This window comes from Lepidochelys olivacea (assembly GCF_965140295.1).
Source record: "Lepidochelys olivacea isolate rLepOli2 genome assembly, chromosome: 1".
Lineage (NCBI taxonomy): Eukaryota > Metazoa > Chordata > Testudines > Cheloniidae > Lepidochelys > Lepidochelys olivacea.
Window position 1 is genome coordinate 314,198,203 of NC_140411.1, and position 27,580 is coordinate 314,225,782.

The 27,580-nt window shown below is 41.0% G+C and overlaps 1 protein-coding gene across 6 annotated transcripts in view; it reads right to left on the bottom strand.

The window, feature by feature from the left end:
- GRM8 (glutamate metabotropic receptor 8) overlaps positions 1–27,580 on the bottom strand; it is a 476,081-nt gene that overhangs the window by 43,165 nt on the left and 405,336 nt on the right. For 4 of the 6 annotated variants that reach the window (XM_084616841.1, XM_084616843.1, XM_084616842.1 and 1 more), the window contains one exon: positions 16,047–16,982. The exons of 1 other annotated variant lie outside the window; for it this stretch is intronic. In XM_084616841.1, the coding sequence (XP_084472967.1) occupies positions 16,047–16,982 (936 nt within the window). Of the gene's footprint in view, positions 1–16,046; positions 16,983–27,580 lie in introns of those variants that run through there. One more of the 6 variants, XM_084616846.1, reaches the window with a different exon arrangement.

Consider the following 27,580-nt stretch of genomic DNA (forward strand, 5'->3'; position numbering starts at 1 on the left):
GCTCACAAACCGGGAAGAATTAGTAGGGGAAGCAAAAGTGGATGGGAATCTGGGAGGCAGTGACCATGAGTTGGTTGAGTTCAGGATCCTGACACAGGGAAGAAAGGTAAGCAGCAGGATACGGACCTTGGACTTCAGGAAAGCAGACTTCGACTCCCTCAGGGAACGGATGGGTAGGATCCCCTGGGGGACTACATGAAGGGGAAAGGAGTCCAGGAGAGCTGGCTGTATTTCAAGGAATCCTTGTTGAGGTTACAGGGACAAACCATCCCGATGTGTCGAAAGAATAGTAAATATGGCAGGCGACCAGCTTGGCTTAACGGTGAAATCCTAGCGGATCTTAAACATAAAAAAAGAAGCTTACAAGAAGTGGAAGGTTGGACATATAACCAAGAAAGAGTATGAAAATATTGCTCGGGCATGTAGGAATGAAATCAGGAGGGCCAAATCGCACCTGGAGCTGCAGCTAGCGAGAGATGTTAGGAGTAACAAGAAGGGTTTCTTCAGGTATGTTGGCAAGAAGAAGAAAGCCAAGGAAAGTGTGGGCCCCTTAATGAATGAGGGAGGCAACCTAGTGACAGAGGATGTGGAAAAAGCTAATGTACTCAATGCTTTTTTTGCCTCTGTTTTCACTAACAAGGTCAGCTCCCAGACTGCTGCACTGGGCATCACAACATGGGTAATAGATGGCCAGCCCTCTGTGGAGAAAGAGGTGGTTAGGGACTATTTAGAAAAGCTGGACGTGCACAAGTCCATGGGGCCGGACGAGTTGCATCCGAGAGTGCTAAAGGAACTGGCGGCTGTGATTGCAGAGCCATTGGCCATTATCTTTGAAAACTCGTGGCGAACGGGGGAAGTCCCGGATGACTGGAAAAAGGCTAATGTAGTGCCAATCTTTAAAAAAGGAAAGAAGGAGGATCCTGGGAACTACAGGCCAGTCAGCCTCACTTCAGTCCCTGGAAAAATCATGGAGCAGGTCCTCAAACAATCAATCTTGAAGCACTTACATGAGAGGAAAGTGATCAGGAACAGTCAGCATGGATTCACCAAGGGAAGGTCATGCCTGACTAATCTAATCGCCTTCTATGATGAGATTACTGGTTCTGTGGATGAAGGGAAAGCAGTGGATGTATTGTTTCTTGACTTTAGCAAAGCTTTTGACATGGTCTCCCACAGTATTCTTGTCAGCAAGTTAAAGAAGTACGGGCTGGATGAATGCACTATAAGGTGGGTAGAAAGTTGGATAGATTGTCGGGCTCAACGGGTAGTGATCAATGGCTCCATGTCTAGTTGGCAGCCGGTGTCAAGTGGAGTGCCCCAGGGGTCGGTCCTGGGGTCGGTTTTGTTCAATATCTTCATAAATGATCTGGAGAATGGTGTAGATTGCACTCTCAGCAAATTTGCGGATGATACTAAACTGGGAGGAGTGGTAGATACGCTGGAGGACAGGGATAGGATACAGAGGGACCTAGACAAATTGGAGGATTGGGCCAAAAGAAATCTGATGAGGTTCAATAAGGATAAGTACAGGGTCCTACACTTAGGAAGGAAGAACCCAATGCACAGCTACAGACTAGGGACCGAATGGCTAGGCAGCAGTTCTGCGGAAAAGGACCTAGGGGTGACAGTGGACGAGAAGCTGGATATGAGTCAGCAGTGTGCCCTTGTTGCCAAGAAGGCCAATGGCATTTTGGGATGTATAATTAGGGGCATAGCGAGCAGATCGAGGGACGTGATTGTCCCCCTCTATTCGACATTGGTGAGGCCTCATCTGGAGTACTGGGTCCAGTTTTGGGCCCCACACTACAAGAAGGATGTGGATAAATTGGAAAGAGTCCAGCGAAGGGCAACAAAAATGATTAGGGGTCTGGAACACATGACTTATGAGGAGAGGCTGAGGGAACTGGGATTGTTTAATCTGCAGAAGAGAAGAATGAGGGGGGATTTGATAGCTGCTTTCAACTACCTGAGAGGTGATTCCAGAGAGGATGGTTCTAGACTATTCTCAGTGGTAGAAGATGACAGGACAAGGAGTAATGGTCTCAAGTTGCAGTGGGGGAGGTTTAGGTTGGATATTAGGAAAAACTTTTTCACTAGGAGGGTGGTGAAACACTGGAATGTGTTGCCTAGGGAGGTGGTGGAATCTCCTTCCTTAGAAGTTTTTAAGGTCAGGCTTGACAAAGCCCTGGCTGGGATGATTTAATTGGGGATTGGTCCTGCTTTTGAGCAGGGGGTTGGACTAGATGACCTCCTGAGGTCCCTTCCAACCCTGATATTCTATGATTCTATCACCATGAAGGCTCAAGCCCTTGGACTTTTTGACTAATGACGTGTACTCTGGATGTGCCTTGCTACTTGGTTTAAAGTTTGGCATATAAACACTGAGTTATGCATGTTTTATGTTGGTACAATATGTGTATTTATTACTAATATGTAAAATTTCATAATTGCTGTTGTGCAGATTTTCAATTAGCTAACTTTTACTGGAAAAACGTTAGTTACGTTGTGAGTATGGGTGTTTTATCTTATGATGACATCACACATATCTATGTCTCACGTGACAGAATGACCAACTTGAGATCAATTCTGCAGGGTTCTGGCACTACATGTGTAGATAGCCTGCAAAAATGTATAGACAGAACCTGCATATCATGTTTGTGTAGGTGTGGATAAGATGGATATATTCTGATTTTCCAACATGGTGAAAGGAAGCAAAATTTTAGATTTTGGAATCAAGAAGGGGGCCCCTAACCTATTTTTGCAACCGGGTCTTCTGGGGTCTTGTTATGCCCCTGAAACCAAGTACATAGGGAGGCATGTTGCCGATGGAAATCTCTTCCCTTATCAAAATGTCCTAAAGTATCTATAATAGAGATGAAACTTAGAATTTTAGATACATTTAAAAGAGCTCTATAGAAATTACTGTAAAATCCTATACACCTTAATAGGGAATGAGATCCTTTCCACAGGTGTTATAACCTGTCCTGTAGAATTCTATAGCACGGCTAGCATCCTGTATTAAATTCCCCAGGATAGTCAAAATCACCTATAAAAAATTATCTGTTTTAGTTAGATATTGTATTCAATTGACTAGAAGTTTTCCATAAGGATGTGCCTCCACAGAGGCCCCACAGAGTGAGAAATGAGTTCATCGGATTTCACTCTAATCACAATTTTTTTTTTTAAAAGTGAAAATTAGCATTGTGAATGTCTATCCTTCTGGCCTTAACAAAACTGAAGCCACTAGCTCCTTTCCATGCCTTCTCTTCCTGTTCTCATCCCACAAAACCATCTCCCGCACAGGACCTGCCCCATTAGGGTTCCCAACTGTCTAATCACACAAACCCAAACTCCCTTGCCCAGCCCCATGCCCCGCCCCTTCCCCAAGGCCCCAGCCTGCTCACTCCATCCCCCCTCCCTCCGTCGCTCACTGTCCCCCACCCTCACTCACTTTAACCAGGCTGGGGCAGGGAGTTGGAGTGCAGGCTCTGGGTTGGGGTCAAGGGATTCAGAGTGTGGGAGGGGGCTCTGGGCTGGGGCAGGGGTTTGGGGTACAGGAGGGGGTGAGGGGTGCAGCTGGGCAGCATTTACCTCAGGTGGCTCCCAGTCGGCGGCACAGTGGGGCTAAGGCAGGCCCCCTGTCAGCCCTGGCTCCACGCCGCTCCCGGAAGCAGCCAGCATGTCCCTGCAGCCCCTGAGAGGGGGTCCAAGGGAATCCATGCATTGCCCCTGCCTGCAGGCACCACCCCCGCAGCTCCCGTTGTCTGCAGTTCCCGGCCAGTGGGAGCTGCAGAGTCGGCGCTTGGGGTTTAAAACTTCCTGCCAGTTGATGCAGCCAACCCTGTCATCTCCTCTTCTTCTTGCTCTCTGAAGAAACTGCACTCCCTAGTAGTCATCTGCATATTTATCTGAAAATAACCAGACATGACTAGATAGCTGCAGACAACTGCATTATTTTAATACAGTATAATTATGGGTGCTTTGCCTGAGGAAAAAAACTAAGAACTGCAAGATTTGGCTTAGAAACATCCTTGCACTGTAGAGGTCCTTTAATACTCTATAATAAAAATAAGTATTTTAGTCTTTTCAGAAGTGACATTATCTTTTTTTTTAGACTTAGTCCAGCCATCACTCATGTAGTTTTCTTCAAAAACTGCTTGAGTGCAAAATGCATAGTCCTATAACATGAATATAAAAACAGATTGTCACATCTAAAATCTCTGAAGAACAAAAATGCACTCGTTCTCCAAAATAAATTAAAGGCTCTGAAAAACAAAAAAAAGTATATAAATTGAAACATGGATGAAATGCAATTTCAACAAGAAGGCAATAAGGCATTGACCATGGGTCTTCTATGAAAATATTCTTCACCCAAATGGATGGTTTTGTAGGAGGGAAAAGAATATTGCTTAGCAGGGTTGACAAGCGGGGGAGGGGAAGACTCGAGGAGAAAGAAGAACACTGGTGCACTGAAATGCATAGCTGCTGGCTAACCTGACAGGCTAGATCTAACTTACTTGCTTACACACTGTCATTTTAAACAGCATGCTAGTGCTAACTGCTGTAAAAATAGGTCTTGGCATCGACTTTTAGGCATTACATGTGTTGGAGAGGTGCCCAGTGTTTCATTTTGCAGTCATAGGCATCTATTCTCTGTGTGTGTGAGTGCGTCCATGGGCAAAGAGACCCCAAAGAGCTCACTTTAGTATTCAGGTAGATTCAGGTAGCATAATTAATAAGGCTGAATTTATAATTTCCACTGTATAGATAAAAAGTCTAGTATAATTTTATAAAAGCTTTTATTTCAGGCATGCACAATAGATAGAAATTATTATTTAGGCTCATAGTTAAACAGTAAGATTAGCATTTTCCATATAGTATTAGTGTATTCTGTGTGATAAAATCTACATAAAACTCTGCATTTATTAACTTTTATCTTATATGCTGCAGTAGCTGATCTATCTTTGCACATAGCTAATCTCTAATTACTGCAGCTCTCTTGAAGCACTAAGAATAATATCCCCCCATGCTCTTCAGTATTGGTGTTTCCCACAGACTGGAGTAGAAACTATGTGAATTTCCTCCTCTATCTTCCATCATACAGGAGAGGCTAGTTTGCCCCCCCAGACATGCAGCTCCTTTTAAACCATGGTGCTCTTGGGAAATCCACCAGTGGTATGGGCCATCCACACTCCCCTTAGACCCTGCATTGCTATAGAGAGTCTCTGGCTCCCTACAGCAGCTAGATATGTCAGCTCCATCGGGAGCCATACCACCAGTGGCTCACCTGACTATACTGCCCAGAAGAGGTGTTCCAGAGTCCAAAGAGGAAACCCATACAAGCACCACAAGAGTCAATGTTTCTTGGCAGCATGTGTGTAAAGGGAACGCATGGCCCGAAGAACAGCCATTCCCCAAGACTTGCCTCTTGCCACCTCATCCCAACCTGCAGATATGGTTTCCCTTGGACCTCTTATGAAGGGGTTGCCATAGGATCTAAGAGAAGGAACAGGGAGCGTACCATGAAACCCGCTTTCCTACTTCTGTGTGTCTCCCATCTCAAACAGAGATTTCGGCTGCCCTCCATTTGTAAACTGGAGAGATGTAGGAAACTCTATATTTTAAGGATAGGACACATTTAGTACTCTTTACTAGTAGGGATGTTTAGGAGACCAAACCTGCCTGGAGAGTAATTTTTATTTCATTTCTTCTTTTCTCAAGGTGTATACTAGTTATAGTATACTAGTTGTGAGCAGAACTACAGAAGGTTGCAGTGTATTTATTGGAAACACGCAAAAAAATATGGTAGAATATTCTGCAAAGCAGCTATTGGTAAAGTTTGGTTAAATCAGATTCAAGCTCTTGGATTTTTACTTTCATGCTAGATAAACAATGAAAAATACAACAACAAATTCAAACTTTTCATTATTAATTGTTACTAGTATAGTGCCATTGGTGTGCAAAATGCTAGCACATAATTTAGATAGATCCTTGCCTCAAACAGCTTGTAATCTAAATGGGATGGATGTTTTGCAAACAATGAAAGGATTCAGGGCACTGGTAGGAAGAGATAGGGCAGTGACCTACGTCAATGGTAAAATTTCCATTGGCTTCACTGGGGCCAGGATTTCACTCATAGTCTGTCAACCATGAAAGGCTAAACAAAAAGAAGTGGGTCTTGGATAGATTTGACCATGGAAATGATGGGTGCTAAGTGATCAGTGGCATGCCAAAAGCTTCAGGGGTTCAAAAAGATTGCCAATGATGAACACAAGCTGAATATACAAATAAACCACCTTAAGCAACTTGTCACACACTGATCTGGGTGGCATTTGATTTGCCTATGGGATTTGCTATGACGCGATGATGGTGATGATAGTAGATGGAAGGAATGGAAATTGTTTTAACAATAGCATAAGACTAGGCATGAAGTTAGGAGTGGGAGTTGGGAATAAAAGGAACATTAAGGAGAGAACATTGAGCAGAGCATAGTGTCCATGAGGGAGAGTAGGATGAAAGAAGAGCTGGATTGTAGGCAGTGCATGTAAAGTTTTAAAGGTGAGGATTAGGTTTTTGGATATGAAGGGGAAAGATGTGGAAGCCATTGGCTGACATGGTTAGGACAACAGCAGAGGAAGGTTAATTAATGGTGGTATTTTGGATAAACTAAAATGAAGTGGACTGGAGACAAGAGAGGAGGATATTAGAGTAACTGAGGTGAGGGGTAATGAGAGCATGGATCAGGGCTTTGGCATTTGGGAGAAAGAGAGTTGACAAGTCTCCCTGACTGCAAGGACAATGCAGAGAAAATAGCAACTTAATCTGTAATTAGGAAATCTAGAAACTTTTATGAAGTTGGATGACTTTTGTTGCAAAGTGAAAGCTTATCATAACAATTCAAAAAGGTATAAGACAAAGCATTTTGGAGGATGTAAGCCCATTATATTGAGTTTTATCTGACCATATTGTACCTAGCATTGCATGTGTAAGATTTCTATTTCTGCATCATCACTTCAGCAGCTCAACTTTAAAGGAAACATATGGTACAAACAAGTCCCTCACAGAGACGGTGTGAACAGCACTCTGTTGGCAGGAGCGCTCTCCTGCCGACAACACTAATGCTGCTCGTTGGGAGTGGAAGTTTTTTGTCCGTAGGAGAGCTCTCTCTTGCCGACAAACAGCGGCTACACTGCACACCTTTTAGCGGCACGGCTGTAGCAGCACAGCCATGTCACTAAAAGCTGCGTAGTGTAGACATAGCCTGAGTGAAATGCGAAACAAAGTCAAAAGCTGTCGAAAGTACAGACGAACATTTTGTGGCAACATATATGAATGAATTGGTTTTTTTACAGTAACAACTAGGTCACTGCTTAGTCTTGAGTGGTTTGTAAAAACTTTAACCGTTGTAATAACATTGTGTCTAGCTGCACAACCATGTTGGCTGCGACAGGTGTTTCTGTACTCTATCATTATTCTGAGCAGAATGGCCAACAAAGCCACTGATAGTTTTGCATAAAAAGTAATGGCAGGCTATGGTCCAGACAGTACACCTCACTCTTCGTTTTCAATCACTTTGTGCTCCAGTGGTCTTGGCATGACAAACACGCCCTCCTTGCACACTGCATCTGAGAAGGATCTTCAGCAATTCTAACAGTTTAGTAAATGTAAATTCTAACAGTTTAGCTTGCTCATTTACAAGCCTAGCCTCAATGTGTGCACTGATCAATGTCAAGGTGATCCTGGTAAAGTGTGTATCATAGGTCAAGAAAATGGATTAAAGGGCAAATCCAGACTCCACCTCTTGGTAGTACAAGCAGTGCAGTTCTGTTATGTGAGGCGAGCACTAGATGTGTGTGGAGGTGTGAGTTTGTATCCAGCAACATAGCACAGAGCCCATCTCCACAGAGGCTCCCTGTTGGGCAGTGTTCATGTTCATGTAAATCCTCCAGCTCTCCCTTAGAGGAAGTGTGTTGGGACCAAAGCAGGATGTTGCACTTCATGCATTGTCTCATGACACCTGTGTAGAGTGTTCTGCAAAGCTACTTCATTGCCTGAGGGAAGGATTCTCTTCCCCCCAGTCATGTTTAGGGGTAGATTTAAGATTTGGCCTATGTGCACTATGTTCTTTTATATTCTTCTTTGTCTTGATAAGAATAGGTTTATTTTGCGCCACTTTTAATCCTGTTAACAGCTTTTTGTCCTGAAAATATGGCTTTAGTAATTGGCAAACCTAAAAGAAACTATTGTGTAGAAATCAGGATGGAAATCTTGCTGGAACAGCCTTTCTTGTGAGATTCCTGGTACTTCTTAGTTCCTGCTGAGTTGGAAATAGAACAGAAATAGCCTTTCTTGTGGCATCACAGTATTTTTACTTTGGTCATAAGTAGAGAAGCACATGTAAAAAAATGCAAAAGAGAAAAAGGTTCACACATTAAAGAAAGCTTTTGTCTGAATTTTGCATGGAGATTCAGGTTATTTTTTATTTTTATCCACCCCTAGTAAGAACGCTAATTCTATATATGCTTTGTAACACTGAACTAGCCTACCTAGATTTTGTCAATATTGTGCAGTTTGATTATTTGAGAATTTCTATTCATCCCTGTTTATATGTTCAAGAAGCCGCAAGAGCTAAAGCAGGAAGCCAATTAAAATACAAGATATATCCTTGGAGCTTCATTGGGTATTGGCAATACTGTATTTTAGTCCAGATTTTACAAATCTAGTCAAATATTATAGTCTGTTATGGAGGATATTAGGCATTAAAATGACATCTCACACTCATTATAAAGATGGTAACATTGAGAGTCAGATAATGAAAGAAATCTGATTTACACTCTCACTGTGTGGGCTTAATATTTACTATTAAAATACAAAATTATTTTCAGGAATATAGTTACTATTAAATTGCTACCACTGAATATATTTGTTTTCTATTTTACACTTCTCATTACACTATTGTGGTCAAAATAGACAGACTCTTTTCTCTGTTACTAGAGAAAAAAGAGTCTGTGCCTTTAAAATGGCCAAGAGGCTGTAGTTCCAATCCATATTTGGCAACCCTCCAAGAAACAAAAAAAAAGTGTAACTGGGCTCAATGAAGCTTACGTTTTAATAGTTTCCTTGGAGCCCTCTTATGAAGAGATAAAATGAGGGTGGAGATGTCCACAGCATCGCTTGTCGTCGGCAAAACTTTTGTCTTTTGGGGGTGGGGGGGCTTTTAACACCTCTGAAAGACAAAATTTCTCAAGCCTCAAGCTGCCCCAATAGCCCTGCTTTCTCAGAAGCTATCTGCAGAGACCTGAGAAGCTGGTGCCTAAGACAAAAAGATGTCATTTGAGGTGAATTCCACACTTTTGATCAACAAAGTCTTGAAGAAAACCACACCATTCATTTAAAGAGCACAGTGAAAGGAACAATATATACTGCACAGGAATCAGGGCCTCGAGTGTATGCAGATAGGGTGAAATTCTTGTCTATGCAGAGGACCAGCACATGGCCTATGCGCCATATACATCCCACTACGGATATGTCTACACTCCACAGTTTGGACGAAGAGCGTGTGAACAGCAGTGCACACCAAAGTTCCACTCTGTAATTCCCACTGTGGACACTGCAGGTGCAAACTTAACGGTTCCAAGTTCATATGGAGCATAAGCACTCCCTTACTGACTTTCACTGGTTATCTGGATTGTGGGTGGGAAAGAAAGGGATAATAGCCTTGCAGTACTTCTGCATTCACTAGTTGAACATGTGGACAGAAGTGGATCTGGTCCACAACTGCACAGGGGAGCTTCACTGTCTGACACATAGCGGGAAGTGTGCTGCTCCAGGTATGGACCTGGAGCAGGGAACTTCCCCCACAGACCTCACGGAGCCTAGATTCTGAGTCAGACCATAGGTCCCATTCTGCTCCTGGAGCATCGTAAAAAACACACGGTCTCTTGCTCAGCCCTTTGAAGATATCAAATGTCATGATTTATTTGAGATTACTAGAAAAAGTTTAAAACTGAAGAACTAATTTAATTAATAAAACACTTTTTGGAACAACAAAAAAACTTAGGGCCTGATTCTCTTCTCACTTATACTGGTGCAAATCAAGAGTAATGCCACTGAAATCAACTGAGTTCAACTGGAGCAAAAATAGTGAAAGTTAGAGGAATATCAATCCCACAGTCTGCTAAGTGTGCACACCCGAGCACTGTACACTGATGGGTCTACCAAAAAAGTGTTCATCACCGCTAGCTGAATTCTTATGCGGTTTGTTACACTGGAACAAAGGATTCAATTAAACTCAATACAGACATTATGAACAAAATGAAATAAATGTTAACATGATGAGTTCCCTTTCTCAAGATCTGCTTTCTTTCTTTGGTGCTGTGATGTGTACACGATGGACAACCTTCAGAGACACATCTCTGAATATCATCTGAACTAGGGGGATGATACTTTGAGATGAAGAAAACTCTCAGTGCAGGCTGGTTCATTAACAAAGTCTGAAGCATTATCAGACATTTTGTTTTCTTAATGTCACCTTCAAATCATTTTGAATTGATCGTAAGTGAAATAAAAATTAGAAGAAAAAAATTTGACCAACATCTCCAGAAATGTAGGGGGGGCAGAGGGAATTTACCTGCACCAGAGTTTTCAAGCTTTTTCATCGTTTGGACCACATTTTAACAGATAGTCTCCTGTGGTCGCCTCTCCCTCCCATTGGAAATTGAATAATATCCTTATTACAAGTACAGCAACAGTTTGCATGGACAATTAGTATTATGAAATGATCAGATGTATCTGTATCTTCTTTTAAGTGACTTAGCAGCTGGTAACAAATAGGAGAGCCATGTTATGTGACCAGCAAGTTCTCTACCCACTCCCAGCTATTGCTCCCTCAGTCACCTTGAGTCTATGTACAAGAGCTTAAGAACTGTGAGACTAGTAAAGCCGCAAGAATAATGATGTATTGTAACACTCATATGATCTGTTTATGCCATACTTTTTAATTTGCCTTTACTCCACTTGTTGGAGAAAAGATCAAAGTTGTAGGCAGAGTTTGGAAATACGCTGAAATGTTCCTGCCTCTTTAAATTACCCCTTTTGGTTATTTCACTGCTTCCAGAATGGGGAGAAGAACAGGAAGGGGGGAGAATGACTTAGTGTTTTCTATGGGTCCTTTTTCCTTATCAAAAAGTTCAGCCTCCTTTCTTTTGCAAAATGGAAAACAAGTATTCGTATGTTCACTCAAAACAGAAAAGTACTAGGCTAATATAATAAATTATATCTTCATTATCTGAATGAACATGATTCATCCACCTGTCAAAACTTGTAAAACAAGTAATGCAAGGAAATTAAGTAGATCTTTTCATTGAATAGAGATGTATTTTAGACAGTCATTTATCCTCTGCCAATTCTTGTGCAGTCTGCCGTTGTAACATAATTTTACCCAGTGGTTCATAAAACATCTGTTTTAATCATTCAGCCAACTTCACTTTTTATTCTACAGCATTCCAACCATCATGACATTTTAAGAGATCTCTATTTCAGAAAATCCCAGTACTTTAACACTCTGCCATGCAAATGTGAGGTCAAAGGATATGCAGGCTGGAATGCTATCTTGTACAGTTTTGCCACTTTCCACTTCAAGCACCTCAGTGACATTTACTTCTGTGCAAAGGATATAGTGTTTTATGTCTTGAGGTAAATTTTCTCCCATTATCCCCATATAGCTTCGAAATATCTTTCAATGCTTTTAGTAGGTTTCCTTTTTTTTATAGTAGAAGACAACAGCATAATCATGAAGTGACAAAATAAGAAAGAGAAAATTAGTCCAAAAATACTCAGCAGAGTCATTGCCCTTTTTTGCTCTTACACTTAGGCTGATGATGGAATCTGCTGATGAACAAAACCTGCATACTGTTCTCGTCTGCATCTTTTGAATCCCGCTAGTAGCAACAACCACAAACTGAAATGCTACAGAAATAATAATCAGAAGAAAGGCTTTCTTAGGCATGTATGTTGGTTTGATGTTCTGCTGGTTGAGATTCAAGATAACTGAAGTGTCTGGAAATTTATAAAAACCATCAGACTAGGATGAAGGGAGGTTCAGAAGGTTTTTTTGTGCCTTTGCTTATTTGCTACTTTAAATTTACTTCTTTTTCTCATATGTTTCTAAATCCTCCCAACTATGTTTTATTTTTACACCTACATAATTACAGATAACCAGAAGGTGAGTAGAAAAACGATCATAATGGGACTATTAATAACAAACTACATACGTTGGGCCTGAACCTGAGCGGGGGTAATCAGCCTAGCCCTATTGACTTCAGTGAAGTTACGCTAATTTCCACCAGCTGAGGATTTGGCCTAGTAATTATAATCTTGAATACCCACATAAGCCTTTTCTTTTCCTCAGTCTCCAGTGTCCCTTACATATGTCTAAAGTCCAATCCAGCATCTTGCTCATTAAGACACTGATGCAGCAAATTCAGCAAAACACTTAACCACATTCTTAACTTTCGGCATGTGTTTGAGTCCTATTAACATCGGTGCTTAATTGTTGACTTAATTAATCAGGGTCCAAAGTTTTTGTAATAGTTGTACATTCAAACTCAGCTTCATCCTGTCCAAAATCTCACTGGACTCTTATATCTTCTAGGATTTCTTCAAATACCATGAAAGTCAATGGGCATCTTTCCATACATTAATTGACTTTGGATCAGGCCTTCTGTTAGTTTCAAATAGCAAGCTGTTTAAATTACCTTGTCTCTCTGTTTATCAGTATAAATATCTTGGGAGTGGAAGAACAACAGGAGATACTAAAACATTTTCTACCTAAATTGTGTGCTCATTAGTTCTTGGAATGGGCAATTGTGTATATGATCCTTCCAGAAAATATATTGGTTTCTGCTGCTTGTTGTGGGTATCAGTAACATTTAGGGGACAAAGAAGTGCCCATCAGGAAGCAGGGCCTGCAGCAGAGCCAGTCTCTCGGCAACCTGCCCCAGTACAGCTGGCCTGTAGTAGGCTGCCTGTATTGCTACACCACCTGATTGGCTGGAAAAGTCAGCAGACCGGCTCTTAATCCTCATAGAAGCGCCACCATCAATAGCACCACAGTGACTGCTCAAAGTGTATCCCATGGCTGCAAAAGCTCCTGTGTCTGCTTGCCCGCAGCCCTGCTCTGGACCTGTTTCAGTCTTGGACCCAGCCTTGCCTGTCTTGCCTCACTCCAGGTTAACTGGTTCTGACCCTTGACTCCAATTCCTGACTTCTGACTCCAGCTCAGACTCCTGCTCAGGCCACTAGGCCCCTGATTCCTGCTCATGCCCCAGTTCTGACAGTGCCCCAGAACACTTTCAGAGATGTTTTAACTATTTATTATTATTTATTATTATTATTATTATTAATAGGAACATGTCTAGAGATACAGATGCTGTAAAATACCAGTTGGGAATAGATTTGGGATGTAAAGACTGCCTTGCTCAATTTTATTCCCTTCAGCATTTCAAGAATGCAACCCTTGCTCTTATTCTGTCCTTTAAATTCCCCAATTTATAGCTAGATTCCCTTTGAACAAGCTCAAGCCATATAGCCAAATAATATAAGGGCTCTAAAATCAACTGCAGATAAGGTCCAGGGTGATGAGCATCTCAGAAACCACCACTTCATTTAATTTATCCCATTATTTCCTTATCAGATAAAAATAGGTGTACAAAAAGCAATTCCAATTACCAGATTTTATAGTGTATTAGCTTTCCTTAGAACATGCATCTTTAGAAGTTCTATATTAACTGAGAAAACTACAAGTAACTTTGCCTAAGTATATTCAGAGACTTATTATATATGTGAGCACTAATCATTACATTTTTGTCCCATTTAGAGAAATAATTTAATTGCATGCATGCTTGAGCTATTGTGATGATGTCCATAAGGCTCAGTGTGGAAACATGTTTTTATTTACAACAAGAAGCAGAAGGCTGAAAGAATTATTTGAATTGCAAAACTACTGTATTAACATTTTAATTTGTTTTTTCCCTCCTGAAAGTCATTATATGAAGAACAAGAATAACTGATCATTTTTTTAAAAATGCAACAACTAAATAACAGAGTTTAGTGCCAGAACCCAGGAGATTTAGTTATGTTCATTTGTCCACTTTGGGAGTTCACATAAGAAACCAAACAGAGGGGTTTATTATTCTCTTCTTTCGAAGTGGAGAGCGTGTCATCTCTTGCGTCAAATAAATGAGAACCTATTGTGTAAATTAAAAGTCATTGCGGAACCACCGGCCAATAGCATTTTCCATTATCCAGAAATACATGTGTTTAGTCACAAATACCATGCCTTGCTAAACTCAGCATGCCCTGAATGGTAAAACATTCTCTTTCAAATAATAAGTATTGCATCCCTAGCCACACAAGTTTTTACTGACTTAAACCTATACATAAAAGCATCAGCATTTAAACTCTGTTCACACATACGATTATCAGCTAAAAGTATTTCCCTGTTCCAATTATAAGTGTCAGAATTCTTCAGCTTTACTTACTTCACCTATGCTGTGCCACTACCTTAGGGTTTAATTCTCCATAAAATATTAATGGCCTTTCATTCTGAACAAGGCCATGCAAGTCATGACAGGTCACAGATCTTGGCTTTGTGGCAGCCTGACCTATTCAGCAGTGAGTGTGCTTAGTACTTTTTTTTTTTTTTTTAAGAAATCTGGGTGAAAACCACATTGATCTATGGAAATGAAAAAGATCATACTAATGAGCTCTGCTCCCCCTGAAAACTTTTATGACTGAATCAGCAGGTGTTTTATTTAGTCACACATTACCACTTTTTGAATTTTGAAGCCAAGGGGGTTATGCCAGCCGAAAGCATGTGGCTGTTTTGCATATACATTAATGGGGATAGATTCTGTAGTCCATTTTCTGAAAAAATATTTTGGATAATTTAAAAAATATTTTTTAAAAAAATCACCCATTAGGAATGGGAGTGGGGGGAGGCTCTGGTTCAGAGATTCATACCCTACATTTCTGCTTTTCAAGATTTTCCAAACCGTCTTGGCGATTGATCTGTGTTTTATTGCTCTTTCCTGGCAGATTTGCCATCTTTCCCAATGTCAGCTGGAGACAAACTCACATAGCTGACATGTGTCTCTGTCTTCCCATTAGAAGCAAGAGAGAGAGAGAGTTAAATGTCTGAGATATTGTATATGGTTCTCGCTGACTGATATTACGAAAGGATCTTGTCAACTGAACAAGGAAGAACTGACCTCTGAACATGTTAGACTGAATCTCTCATCAAAAGAGCTCATTTTCCTGAGCCTAATTTCCTCAAAAAGAACAGGAGGACTTGTGGCACCTTAGAGACTAACAAATTTATTTGAGCATAAGCTTTTGTGAGCTACAGCTCACTAACACAGCTGCTACTCTGAAACCTGTAATTTCCTCAAGGCGCTATTAATTAATTAACTGAGCCCTTATGTAAAGTTTTAAATGAAATAAATATTCAATTTACTGGGTATTTTTCTCTCCATATTTGTATTTATTTATTTATTTATTTGTATGTGTGGCTGACAGGTAAAGGTAATGACTTTCATTCTACCCAAACATTCTTCTTCATTATTTTTGACAAGTGTAAGTAGATCTTGGTGGAGTTTTGAAATATATCTATTTACATCAGTTCTGTGCTAGGCAGCAAACATTTATAGCATTTTGTATAACAGACTGGAGCATCATGAATAATAACAACACCCATTAGTGGAAGCAGTCATTTAAGGAAAAGATGTATCCAGAAAATAACTTGGTCATTTTGGCAATCATGGCAGTTATGGCAGTCATGTCATAATCAGATCCCAGATCTTGTTACAAATCCCAGGAAATGTACCTCTCCAAAGACACATGCCATTACCTTCCATTTCTTAATATTCTAGCAATTTGTGTTCACATTCAGAATTAGTAATTTATAAGACTGAATTAATGTAATGTTACAAATATTGTAATGGAAAAAGGCAGGTTAACATTTGATTCTTAATTTTATTGTCACTTACCTTCTCTGTGGACTGCGCAGTACCAAAAAAGATTGGAATAAAAGCTAACCAAATTATGCAGGTGGTGTACATAGTAAATCCAATGGGTTTTGCTTCATTGAAGGTCTCTGGAACCCCTCTTGTTTTAATAGCATACACAGTGCATGTGACCATCAAGAGAATACTGTATCCAAGGGAACAAATGAGAGAAAGATCAGAAATGTCACATTTGAGAACTCCCCTGGCATTTCCAGGATCTAGTGTCCTCTGCTCTCCATAGTCTACTACGATATGTGGTGGATCAACAGCAAACCAGATGAAGACTCCAAGAAGCTGCATGGATATGAGGCTGAAAGTGATCACCAACTGGGAAGCTGGGCTAATAAACTTTGGAGCTGTGACAGATTTTTTACCTTGCTCAAATATTCTGTGGATTCTATTAGTTTTTGTGAGCAAGGCAGAGTAACTGAAGCACATGCCGAGTCCTAAAAAGAGCCGTCGAAATGAGCAGATCACTGTGTCTGGAGCGGCGATCATTAAAAAAGTGATAGAGTAACAGAGAAAAATCCCAGTCAATAGCACATAGCTGAGTTCGCGGCCCGATGCTCTGACGATGGGTGTGTCATTGTAGCGGACAAATGTCACGATGACAAAGGTGGTTGCAATAATTCCGAGAATAGCTATGAACACAGGCACGATGGCCCAGGGAGAATGCCACTCCAGTTTGATTATTGGGATAAGCTGGCAATCTGTGCGGTTGGCATTTGGTCGCTTATTAAATGGGCACAGTTCACAGGTGAGCTCATCCACTTGATAATGGTACCCTTCACAGCGTTCACAGTGCCAACAGCAAGGCACTCCTTTTACTGTTTTCTTTCTTTCCCCAGGTTTACAGGGCAGGCTGCAAACAGAAGCTGGATGTGTATGATCTCTGTTAGCCCACTGCATGTCTTCTACCTATGGGTATAAAAAATTAATGAGCCTTCCATTTTCCTTCATTTATAATATCCTAATCCTGGCCACAGGTTTGTTATAAATCATGGTTTGCTGACAGTACAAATACAGTTTACCATAATAAGCAACCTGTTTCTTTCCCTTATATTGACTTTATGAAAGTGTTAAATGATCGTGCCCAATAAATCATTCATGCCATGGGCTTGATGAGTGTCATTTGTTTCTATTTACCTCTTTACTGCCGACCAAATTGACATCTGTAAAGAGATTTATTGACTCCAGGCTAGTTTAAAGGCAAAATGTCCTACAGAAAGAAGTGTATAAACTAATCACATGCAAGTATAAATACCAGTAGTTTTCCAACATTTAATTAGGAAATGTGGATGATGTGGGTTTTGAATTAATTTCTGGTACAGCAAAAGGACAGATTAAAATCTCCATGCATCAACTCTGACAGAATAAAAAGGACCAGGGAAGGATCCACTTCCATTTAGACATAATGCTATCTCTTCCAAGAAGAACCTGTTATCTGTTCATATGTTTTCATCCTTCAACTTTTGCTCAAAATGCATAAGAATATCTTTTTTTCCCACTTCTAGTAGGTAAAAATGTGTATACACCACAATATAATTAATAATTTAAAGAGATATCACAGCTGCACTTCAGTCCTCCTGGTTTAAAAATTCCAATTTTTTTTATAATTTAAAATTCATACACGCAGTGCAACCTTGTTTCAAAGGGGGCATCAATCCTGGATCTCTCCACAATGACATATAACAAAACAGGAAGTCTCCCCCACAAAAAATAAAATAAAATCTATAAAGAAAACTAACGGATCTAACAAGATTCTTGCTTAACTTCTGCAGCTTGGCCCAGATTCTGCCACCTTTACTCAGGTTGAGTAGCACTTTGTTCCACAAGGGATCCCACTGCTTTAAATAGAGCTACTTACAGAATAAGGTATTATTGCAAGGATGGCAGAATCTGGCCCTTTTCTTTGTGCTGCATCCATGCCCCATCCTTCATGTGTACATTATTTAATTAGATTGTAAGCTCTTAAGTGCAGGGACTGTGTCTTGATCCTTGCCTGTAAAGTGCCTAGCACAGTTCTGGATTTATAAATGAAACAGCAATAATAAACCTTTGTGTGGCATGGGTGTTTTCACCTCCCACTGGCAGAGGACAGAGTAAGGCCAGGTTGGCAAAGGTGATCATTTTGGCCTTAGCAGTTCCAGCAGTGTTACCACAAATTTCAGAGAGCAGCACACCATGTAAGGCAGCTGCTTCACAGCCCCACTCCCCTGCCTCCAAGCAGCCAAGCACCAACCATACAGCCATGTTGACGTGACAGTGGAGCCTCCATTCCCTTCTTCTGTGCCATAGGTGACCTTCTGGTTCATTTTATTCTTCACAGCAAAAGTGCCCAATTATAATGATGTGTCAAACATAAACACACTCATAAAGTCAAGTCTCTAAGGCCTAAATCTTCAAAGGGATTTCGGCATCTAACTCCCATTACAATCAATGGGAGTTTAGGTACTTAAATATCTTTGATGATCTGGGTCTAAGGGCCTGATGCAAAGCTCACTCAAGTCTATAGGAGTATGTCTACACTGGAATAAAACAGCTGTAGCTAAACTGTGTCAGCTAGGGTTGCCAGCTTTCTAATTGCACAAAACCAAACACGCTTGGCCCAGCCTCCTGCCCTGCCCCTTCTCTGAGGCCCTGCCCCACCACATCCTGGCCAATGGGAGCTGCAGCCCCAGCCTGCCTCAGCCCCACTGTGCTGCTGACTGGACTTTTAACATCCCGGTCAGCAGTGCTGACCAGAGCCACCAGTGGCCCTTTTTGACTGGGTGTTCTGATCAAAAACTGGATGCTTTGCAACCCTAGTGTCAGCTTACTCAAGGTCATGAGCAGTGTTCCCTCTAATTTTTCCCACACATGTATGGAATGAATTTTGTTATGTCACACATCACCTCCATATTGGTGCACATAACAAAATTCATGTGGTGCGGGTGGGGCCAAGGGGTTTGGAGTGTGGGAGGGAGGCTCAGGGCAAAAGCAGAGGATTTGGGTGCAGTGGGGAGGGTGAGGGACTCAGGACTGGGGCAGAAGTTTGGGGTGCAGGGAGGAGGTGAGGGCTCTGCCTGGGGGTGCAGGTTCTGGAGTGGGGCTGGGGATGAGGGGTTTGGGATGCAGGCTGCCCGGGGGCTACAGCAGGGAGAGAGGACTCCCCCCAGCTCTTTCTCCCCACAGAAGCACCTGGGCTGGCAAGGGGAGAGGCACCTCTCCCCTGGCTGTGGCAGGTACATGCTGGGGCACGGTGGGGAGAGGCACCTCCCCCGTCACGGCAGGTCCCTCCTGGGGCTGGCAGAAAGAGGTGCCTCTCCCCACCATGGCAGGTCCGTGCTGTGGGAGAGGCATCTTTCTCCACCACAGCCCTGAGCCCTTGCGTGGGGCTTAATAGGCAGCTGTGCAGCTTAGAGGGAACTTAGGTAATGAGGCTTAGGCTACAGGGCTGTAAAATTGCAGTGTAGTCTTTTGGGTTCAGGTTGGAACCCGGGTTCTGGGACCCCACAAGTGGGGAGAGTCCCAGAGCCTGGGCTGTAGGCCAAGGCCAAACGTCTACACTGCAGTGTTATAGCCCCACAGCCCGAGCCACACAAGTCTGAGTCAGCTGACATAGGCCAACCAACATGGGCCAGCCATGGGTGTTTTATCACAGAGTAGACATAACCGTGGAGTCTTAAGCTATTCTACAGTCCTCTTGATTCTCAAGACCAGCAATCATACTATTTTGAGCAACCTAATTCATCCAATAGGAATGAAGGAAAAGTGTTGCTATGATTCTGAATGATAAGTACAGTATTAGCACTTTTCCCTCACATCGGTGCTATGAAGATAAATACATTAAAGACTGTGGGTAGAATTCTTTGAGGGGTCAACAAGCATGTGGACCAAGGAGATCCAGTGGATATAGTGTACTTAGATTTTTAGAAAGCCTTTGACCATGTCCCTCACCAAAGGCTCTTATGCAAAATAAGCTGCCACGGGATAAGGGAAGGTGCTTTCATGGATTGGTAACGGGTTAAAAGATAGGAAACAAAGGGTAGGTATAAATGGTCAGTTTTAAGAATGGAGGGAAGTAAATAGTGGTGTCCCCCAGGTGTCTGTACTGGGACCAGTACTATTCAACATAATCATAAATGATCTGAAAAAGGGGGTAAACAGTGAGGTGTTGTAGATGATACAAAATTACTAAAAGTAGTTAAGACCCAGGGAGACTGCAAAGAGCTACAAAAGGATCTCTCAAAACTGGGTGACTGGTCAACAAAATGGCAGATTAAATTTAATGCTGATAAATGCAAAGTAATGCACATTGGAAAGCATAATTCCAACTATACATATAAAATGATGGAGTCCAAATTAGCTATTACCACTCACGAAAGAGATCTTGGAGTCATTGTGGATAGCTCTCTGAAAACATCAACTCTATGTGTAACAACAGTCAAAAAAGCGATCAGAATGCTGGGAATAATTAAGAAAGGGATAGATAATAGTACAGAAAATATCATGTTGCCTCTATATAAATCCATGGAACGCCGACGTCTTGAATACTGTGTGCAGATGTGGTCACCCCATCGCAAAAAAGATATATTAGAATTGGAAAAGGTTCAGAAAACGGCAACAAAAATTATTAGGAGTATGGAATGGCTTCCATATGAGGAGAGATTAATAAGACTGGGTCTTTTCAGCTTGGAAAAGAGACGGCTAAGGGGAGATATGATTGAAGTCTATAAAATCATGACTGGTGTAGAGAAAGTAGATAAGAAAATGTTGTTTACTCCTTCTCATAACACAAGAACAAGGGGTCACCAAATGAAATTAATAGGCAGCAGGTTTAAAATAAATAAAAGAAAGTTTTTCTTCACACAATGCACAGTCAACCTGTGGAACTCCTTGCCAGAGGATGTTCTGAAGGCCAAGACCATAACAGGGTTCAAAACAGAACTAGATATATTCATGGAGGATAGGTCCATCAATGGCTATTAGCCAGAATGGGCCAAAAATGGTGTCTCTAGCCTCTGTTTGCCAGAAGCTGGGAATGAGTGACAGGAGATGGATCACTTGATGATTATCTGTTCTGTTCATTCCTTTTAGGGCACCTGGCACTGGCCACTGTCAGAAGACAGGATACTGGGCTAGATGGACCTTTGGTCTGACCCAGTAGGGCCATTCTAATGTTCTTACATAATAGTAAGGTAATGGGGGGGGGCATACAAATACATCATTCATATTATATAAATCACTCAGGTACTTCTGAGTGTTTCCCTTGTTCAACTGGGCAAAATGCGCATGGTTTATTTTAATCTACTACTATGCAGTATTTGTTCTTGAATGTCCCTCAAAACTCTTGTGGTTGGTAAAAACACTTGAATGTCTCACAAGTTACATGATCCAGTGACAACAGAGGTAATAAATGCCCATCTTGAGAAGGTCAGTAGTAATGATTCACATTATAGTTTTCATTCCAGTAGATCTGGCACACAAAATATGTACCACATAATTCATATTATGACAATATAACGTTACAAATATTGGAAAAACTTCCCAGAAGAGCAAACTTGCTTCTTATTTTCTTTAAAAAAAAAAGTAATCATTTTAGTCTTCTAAGCCTAGAATTATCTAAAACAGAGTGATCTTTCAAGGCTCAGAAAATGTATGTAAAAATAGGAAATATTCAATATTTGAGGTGGGTTGGAATGTTTTATTCCCCTATTTCACTTTATTTCTCCCAATTTTTTTTTTAAGGCTAATCTGATTATTAGATTCATAGATCCAGATTGCCCCAGACATGGAAAAAAGGTCCCTAGCAGACAGGAAATTCTGTGAGTCCCTGCTTATGGGATTTTCATTGCATCATTAAACCTTAGGAGAAAGAAGAAGTAGTAAGCAACTGGGCCTTCTAAATCCAAGGACACCCAGTAATCTTCAAAGTTGTTTTCCCTTCACAGAGTTTCACATTCAGCACTTCTTCTATACTTGGATATTCCTTTGGGTCCGGGGAAGGGTACAATGCTGCAGAAAGCAACTGTTCCCCCAGCTTTGCTCCATCCCACTCTACCACCCTCTTCCCCCCCACTCCACTGCTAGGGATCCCTGCAGATCACTCAGAGACCACTCCCATGGAGGCAGAGTGAGAGCAGGATGATACCACAGAGCAAGCGTTACTTTTCTTTGGTGTCCCCAGACCTGCTAGAGGTCCCCTTTACTCGCAGAAAGGGAAGCGGCAATCCAACTCACATAAATTAAAGACTGGAAAGACATGTTGCTGTAGGTCATCTAGCTGAACCCCCATGTACCTATAAACTTCCAGTATGCTATGCACTTCATATGTTTTAAAAACTTTATTTTACTTAATATGAATGTATTGAAGTAACTCAGTACATTTCACAATGGCCAGAGTCTTTTACAACACTCTCAAAAGCCCCTTGCAGTTTTTCTAACATAAAGTGAACAATATAAAAATGGATTAAGCACCCCAAACCTCAAGGCATAATCAACCCGTAAATTGACAGGATTGCATTTTTCTCTGAATTTAACTGGAGACCCACTGGTTATAAGAAAGGATAGTAAGATACGAAAAGGAGAGGGAAGAAGACATGGGACAAGACTTTCACAATTGTTTGCCTAAAGCTAGGTTCCTAAATCCACACTGAGGCACTAAAATAAATGGTCTAATTTTCAGAAGTGTTGAATGTCCATAACTTCCACTGAAGTCAAAGGGAGCTGCTGGATGCTCAGCACTTTTGGTAATCAGGTCATTTATGTTGGTGTGTAAATATGGATTTAGGGGCAGAATTTTCAAAAGTGCCTAATGGAATGCATTTAATTCAATTCATTGATTTAAATGCAAGTTAGTCTCCTTACATGCTTGGGTGCTTTGGAAACTCCCTCATGGGTCCTATCTGCATTTTTAGATGCCTAAATGCCTCTAAAAATCTCACAAAAAGTGATTTAGGAGCTTAACTTTACACGCCTATTTTTTAAAAACTTGGTTTAGAAGAATAAAAATAAAAATAAGACAAAAAAAAGATAGGAGAGAGGAGAAAGAAGAGAAAGTCCCAGTAAGAAAAAATAATTATTATTGTGTCACTTCTGGGACTATTTTACCCAGGGTGAACAAGAGGCAGACCTTCTGTTGCTCAGACTCTGCTAAAGCTGGCTGAGGTCACTCAGATTATTTGATAGTCCTTGGTAAACTTTATTTCTAGTAGGCTCATTTTTGTTACTTACGTTTGTGTGTGCCAGCTTCTTAGTGCTCTCAACTACAACATCAGCACAAGACCAGGCAAATTACTATTTTAAATCCATCCTAATCTGTTGCCCAGGTTAGGTGAGTACAGAATAGGCTAGCTCAGATTTTATTATTGGTAATAGTTTAAACCTGATTATCAATTTTATTTCAGTGACTCCTCTGAATTTTCAAACCAAACTCCTTGATGGAATTATGTGCTACCAAGATGTGTCTAAAGTTCCCTTAGCAAAAAAGGCATTAGATGATGAGCTGCCATTTTCCACTCTCTTAATGATTATCCGCATAATAACCAAAAACAGAGTTTATAATAATTTCCTTAAATTACAATATTTGTTCGTTTTAGCACTAATTTGTCCGGACAGAGAGAATGTGCCTTCCTTGCTATTTAATCCGGAATAACCATCATAAAAATCAACTATGTAAGAGATGTATGCCTGATGGAGTTGTAATTTGTTCAGATTTACAGCCCTAAAACTCATTATATCAGCTAACTGATATATATAACATAGACTGAATGCCGTTTCATAACAACGCTGAGTAAATAGTGCCAGCCTTTTATGAACAGTACAACTACATTTGTTCTTTCACCTCTAATAACAAAACTAAAAAATAACGCTGGGAGAGCTGGGTTAATACAAGGCATGATCTGTACATGCCGCAGTACAGCATACAGCAGGCATATTCGCAATCCAGCACCTACGTTCCTTTAGCTACTCAGCAACTAATTTAATTAGCAGTGCTCTTAGACACTAAAGGAGACCAACCATTAATGTTCTTAATAGGTTCCATAACAGGTTTTTTGAAGCAGACTTTCCATTATTAATGACAATAGTATTTGAGGGAGGGTCAAATTCTGCCCTCCCTCAAATACTACAGTAACCAATGACAATATCAGAACCTGGACGAGAGAGAGAGAAACAGATTGATCTTATTGCTGGGGCAACCCCACTGACTTTCCTGGGAAGGACAGAATCTGAAGAATAAATCATGATTTTATAGGTGTTCATCAGGGCTCTAACTAAATATTATTGCAAGGCCCATAAAATTGCTTCAAGATATATAATATTATAACTTATCATTAGGAAATTACCTTGTATTTCAACTTTTTAAAACATTAGTTCAGAACCTGATATTTACTCAATGACAATTCAATAACAGAAAGATATTTCTTTAAGGATAATGCTGTAATGAGCTGAATAATACTAGCTATAGACAGAGGAAGTCATCAATCAGTAGTATCTCTCTAGGATATAAATGGTGTATTCTGGTGGCATTAATTGAACAAACAGGCTAATGTTTTCATTTAGAGTCAGGCAACTCAGTTCTTCAGAAGCATCAAGACTTCTGGGTATCAGTTAATATGGCTTTTAAAACATATTCTAATCCTGATTTATAAAAATGACCAAGAACTAAAATGTTACCCACAGCTCTTTCCAAGAGTTTTGCTTAGTTCTGTCACAGATCCCTACAATTATGTCTTTTCTGACTAAAGGTTCATCACTGAAGCAAAACAACTGCATGATATAATACAATTTAGTCTAATATTTAGCCTTTTGCATTCTATAATGTATCTATAACTCCCAAAGTACAAGTTAAACTCTCATGTACCTTGTCCAACCAAGTAATTTGAACCATTACGTTCAGAAATTAAACTGAAACTGACTCACCAAAAGTGAATGTTATTCATTACAAGCCTAAATATGATGATCATTGGATTTGGCCTGCTAGCCAGTTTTTATAGCTCCCAAGACAGGCTGGTGTACTTACAGGCTGAAATTACAAATATTTAACTATGGATGTTTAGACAGGAAACAAGTCAAGGGCAACCAATCCATCAGAAAGCAAACAGAGTCAGAGATAAAAATTGTCAGGAATCTGGTTTGCCAATGGCAGTGTCAAGTCAGTTTCATTACTAACTTCATCATGTTTGCTGTGAAATGTAAGCCCCTGACCGCACTGCCTGATGTTTTCCTGCACATTGAATATTGATTGTCATTTCCTGGATGCCCAGGTTTAGACATCTGCCTAAAGCTTGACAAGGTCTTCTACTTTACTACAATCAGTTATAAAATAATCCAATCCTAAATGAAGCAGACTGAATGAATGGGTGAGGTTTTACCTGTATTCAGTTATCTTACTGGCATAGACTTGTGTGTTTTATCTTATTTTGCTTGGTAATTCACTGGGAAGATCTGAGGGTGCAAGGGAGCATGGCCTGCAAACCAACCCTCAGGTTTATAATCCACCAAAGCCATTGGTGCCCATTGACATCTGCATTGGAACAACCCTTCTGGGTACTTTGGGGTGATAACCTCAGCTAGATAATAGTTTTAAATAAAGTTGTGGCCTCTGCATTTAACCATATTATGATGTCTGTCTCTTATTGTTGCTGTGTCCATATAAATAACAACATCTACCAACTTGACTAAAAAATATCTGTAAAATTCTATATCAGAACAAAGTACTATTAAAGCCTGACAGGGATAGAGTAATTCTGGAAAACGTGACTCACAGTTGGGTGTTTAATACATTAGACCCCAAGGCCTCTCGAGACCACCATGTTCTCTTGTCTTTTTACAAAACTATTTCTGTATTTTCAGAACAAAAATGATTTTCAATCTTTCTCAAGCATTCCAATAGAGTAAAAATAATGTGCATGAAATTTTGAAATAAACGTTGACTATTTTAAATGCTCCAATTTCACACGCTTTTTTTTAACTTATAAACAGAAAAAAAATGTAACAACAACAACAAACATGAGTTTGTGTAAGAAATACTTCTCCCAATATTACCACAAAAGCAGCTTGGGTAGATAAGGACAGTTGTGGTACTGAAGCTGCTGACAGGAACTGGAAGTCCTGGCACAGTCAAGGAATTATGATGTGATTGGAATAATAGATACTTGGTGGGATAACTCACATGACTGCAGTACTGTCATAGAGGGATATAAACTGTTCAGGAAGGACAGGCAGGGCAGAAAAGGTGGGGGAGTTGCACTGTATGTAAGGGAGCAGTATGACTGCGCAGAGCTCAAGGATGAAACTGCAGAAAAACCTGAGTGTCTCTGAATTAAGTTTAGAAGTGTGAGCAACAAGGGTGATGTCGTGGTGGGAGTCTGCTATAGACCACCAGACCAGGGGGATGAGGTGGACAAGGCTTTCTTCCTACTCACAGAAGTTACTAGATTGCAGACCCTGGTTCTCATGGAAGACTTCAATCAGCCTGATATCTGTTGGGAGAGCAATACAGCAGTGCACAGAAAATCCAGGAAGTTTTTGGAAAATGTAGGGGACAATTTCCTGGTGCAAGTGCTGGAGGAACCAATTAGGGGCAGAGCTCTTCTTGACCTGCTGCTCACAAACCGGGAAGAATTAGTAGGGGAAGCTAAAGTGGATGGGAACCTGGGAGGAAGTGACCATGAGATGGTTGAGTTCTGGATCCTGACACAGGGAAGAAAGGAGAGCAGCAGAATACAGACCCTGGACTTCAGAAAAGCAGACTTTGACTCCCTCAGGGAACTGATGGACAGGATCCCCTGGGAGAATAACTTGAGGGGGAAAGGAGTCCAGGAGAGCTGGCTGTATTTTAAAGAATCCTTACTGAGGTTACAGGGACAAACCATCCTGATGTGTAGAAAGAACAGTAAATATGGCAGGCGACCAGCTTGGCTTAACAGTGAAATCCTTGCTGATCTTAACCACAAAAAAGAAGCTTACAAAAAGTGGAAGATTGGACAAATGACCAGGGAAGAGTATAAAAATATTACTCGGGCATGCAGGAGTGAAATCAGGAAGGCCAAATCACACCTAGAGTTGCAGCTAGCAAGAGATGTTAAGAGTAACAAGAAGGGTTTCTTCAGGTATGTTAGCAACACGAAGAAAGTCAAGGAAAGTGTGGGCCCCTTACTGAATGAGGGAGGCAACCTAGTGACAGAGGATGTGGAAAAAGCTAACGTACTCAATGCTTTTTTTGCCTCTGTCTTCACAAACAAGGTCAGCTCCCAGACTGCTGCACTGGGCAGCACAGCATGGGGAGGAGGTGACCAGCCCTCTGTGGAGAAAGAGGTGGTTAGGGACTATTTAGAAAAGCTGGACGAGCACAAGTCCACGGGGCCGGATGCGCTGCATCTGAGAGTGCTAAAGGAGTTGGTGGATGTGATTGCAGAGCCATTGGCCATTATCTTTGAAAACTCATGGTGATCGGGGGAGGTCACGGACGACTGGAAAAAGGCTAATGTAGTGTCCATCTTTAAAAAAGGGAAGAAGGAGGATCCTGGGAA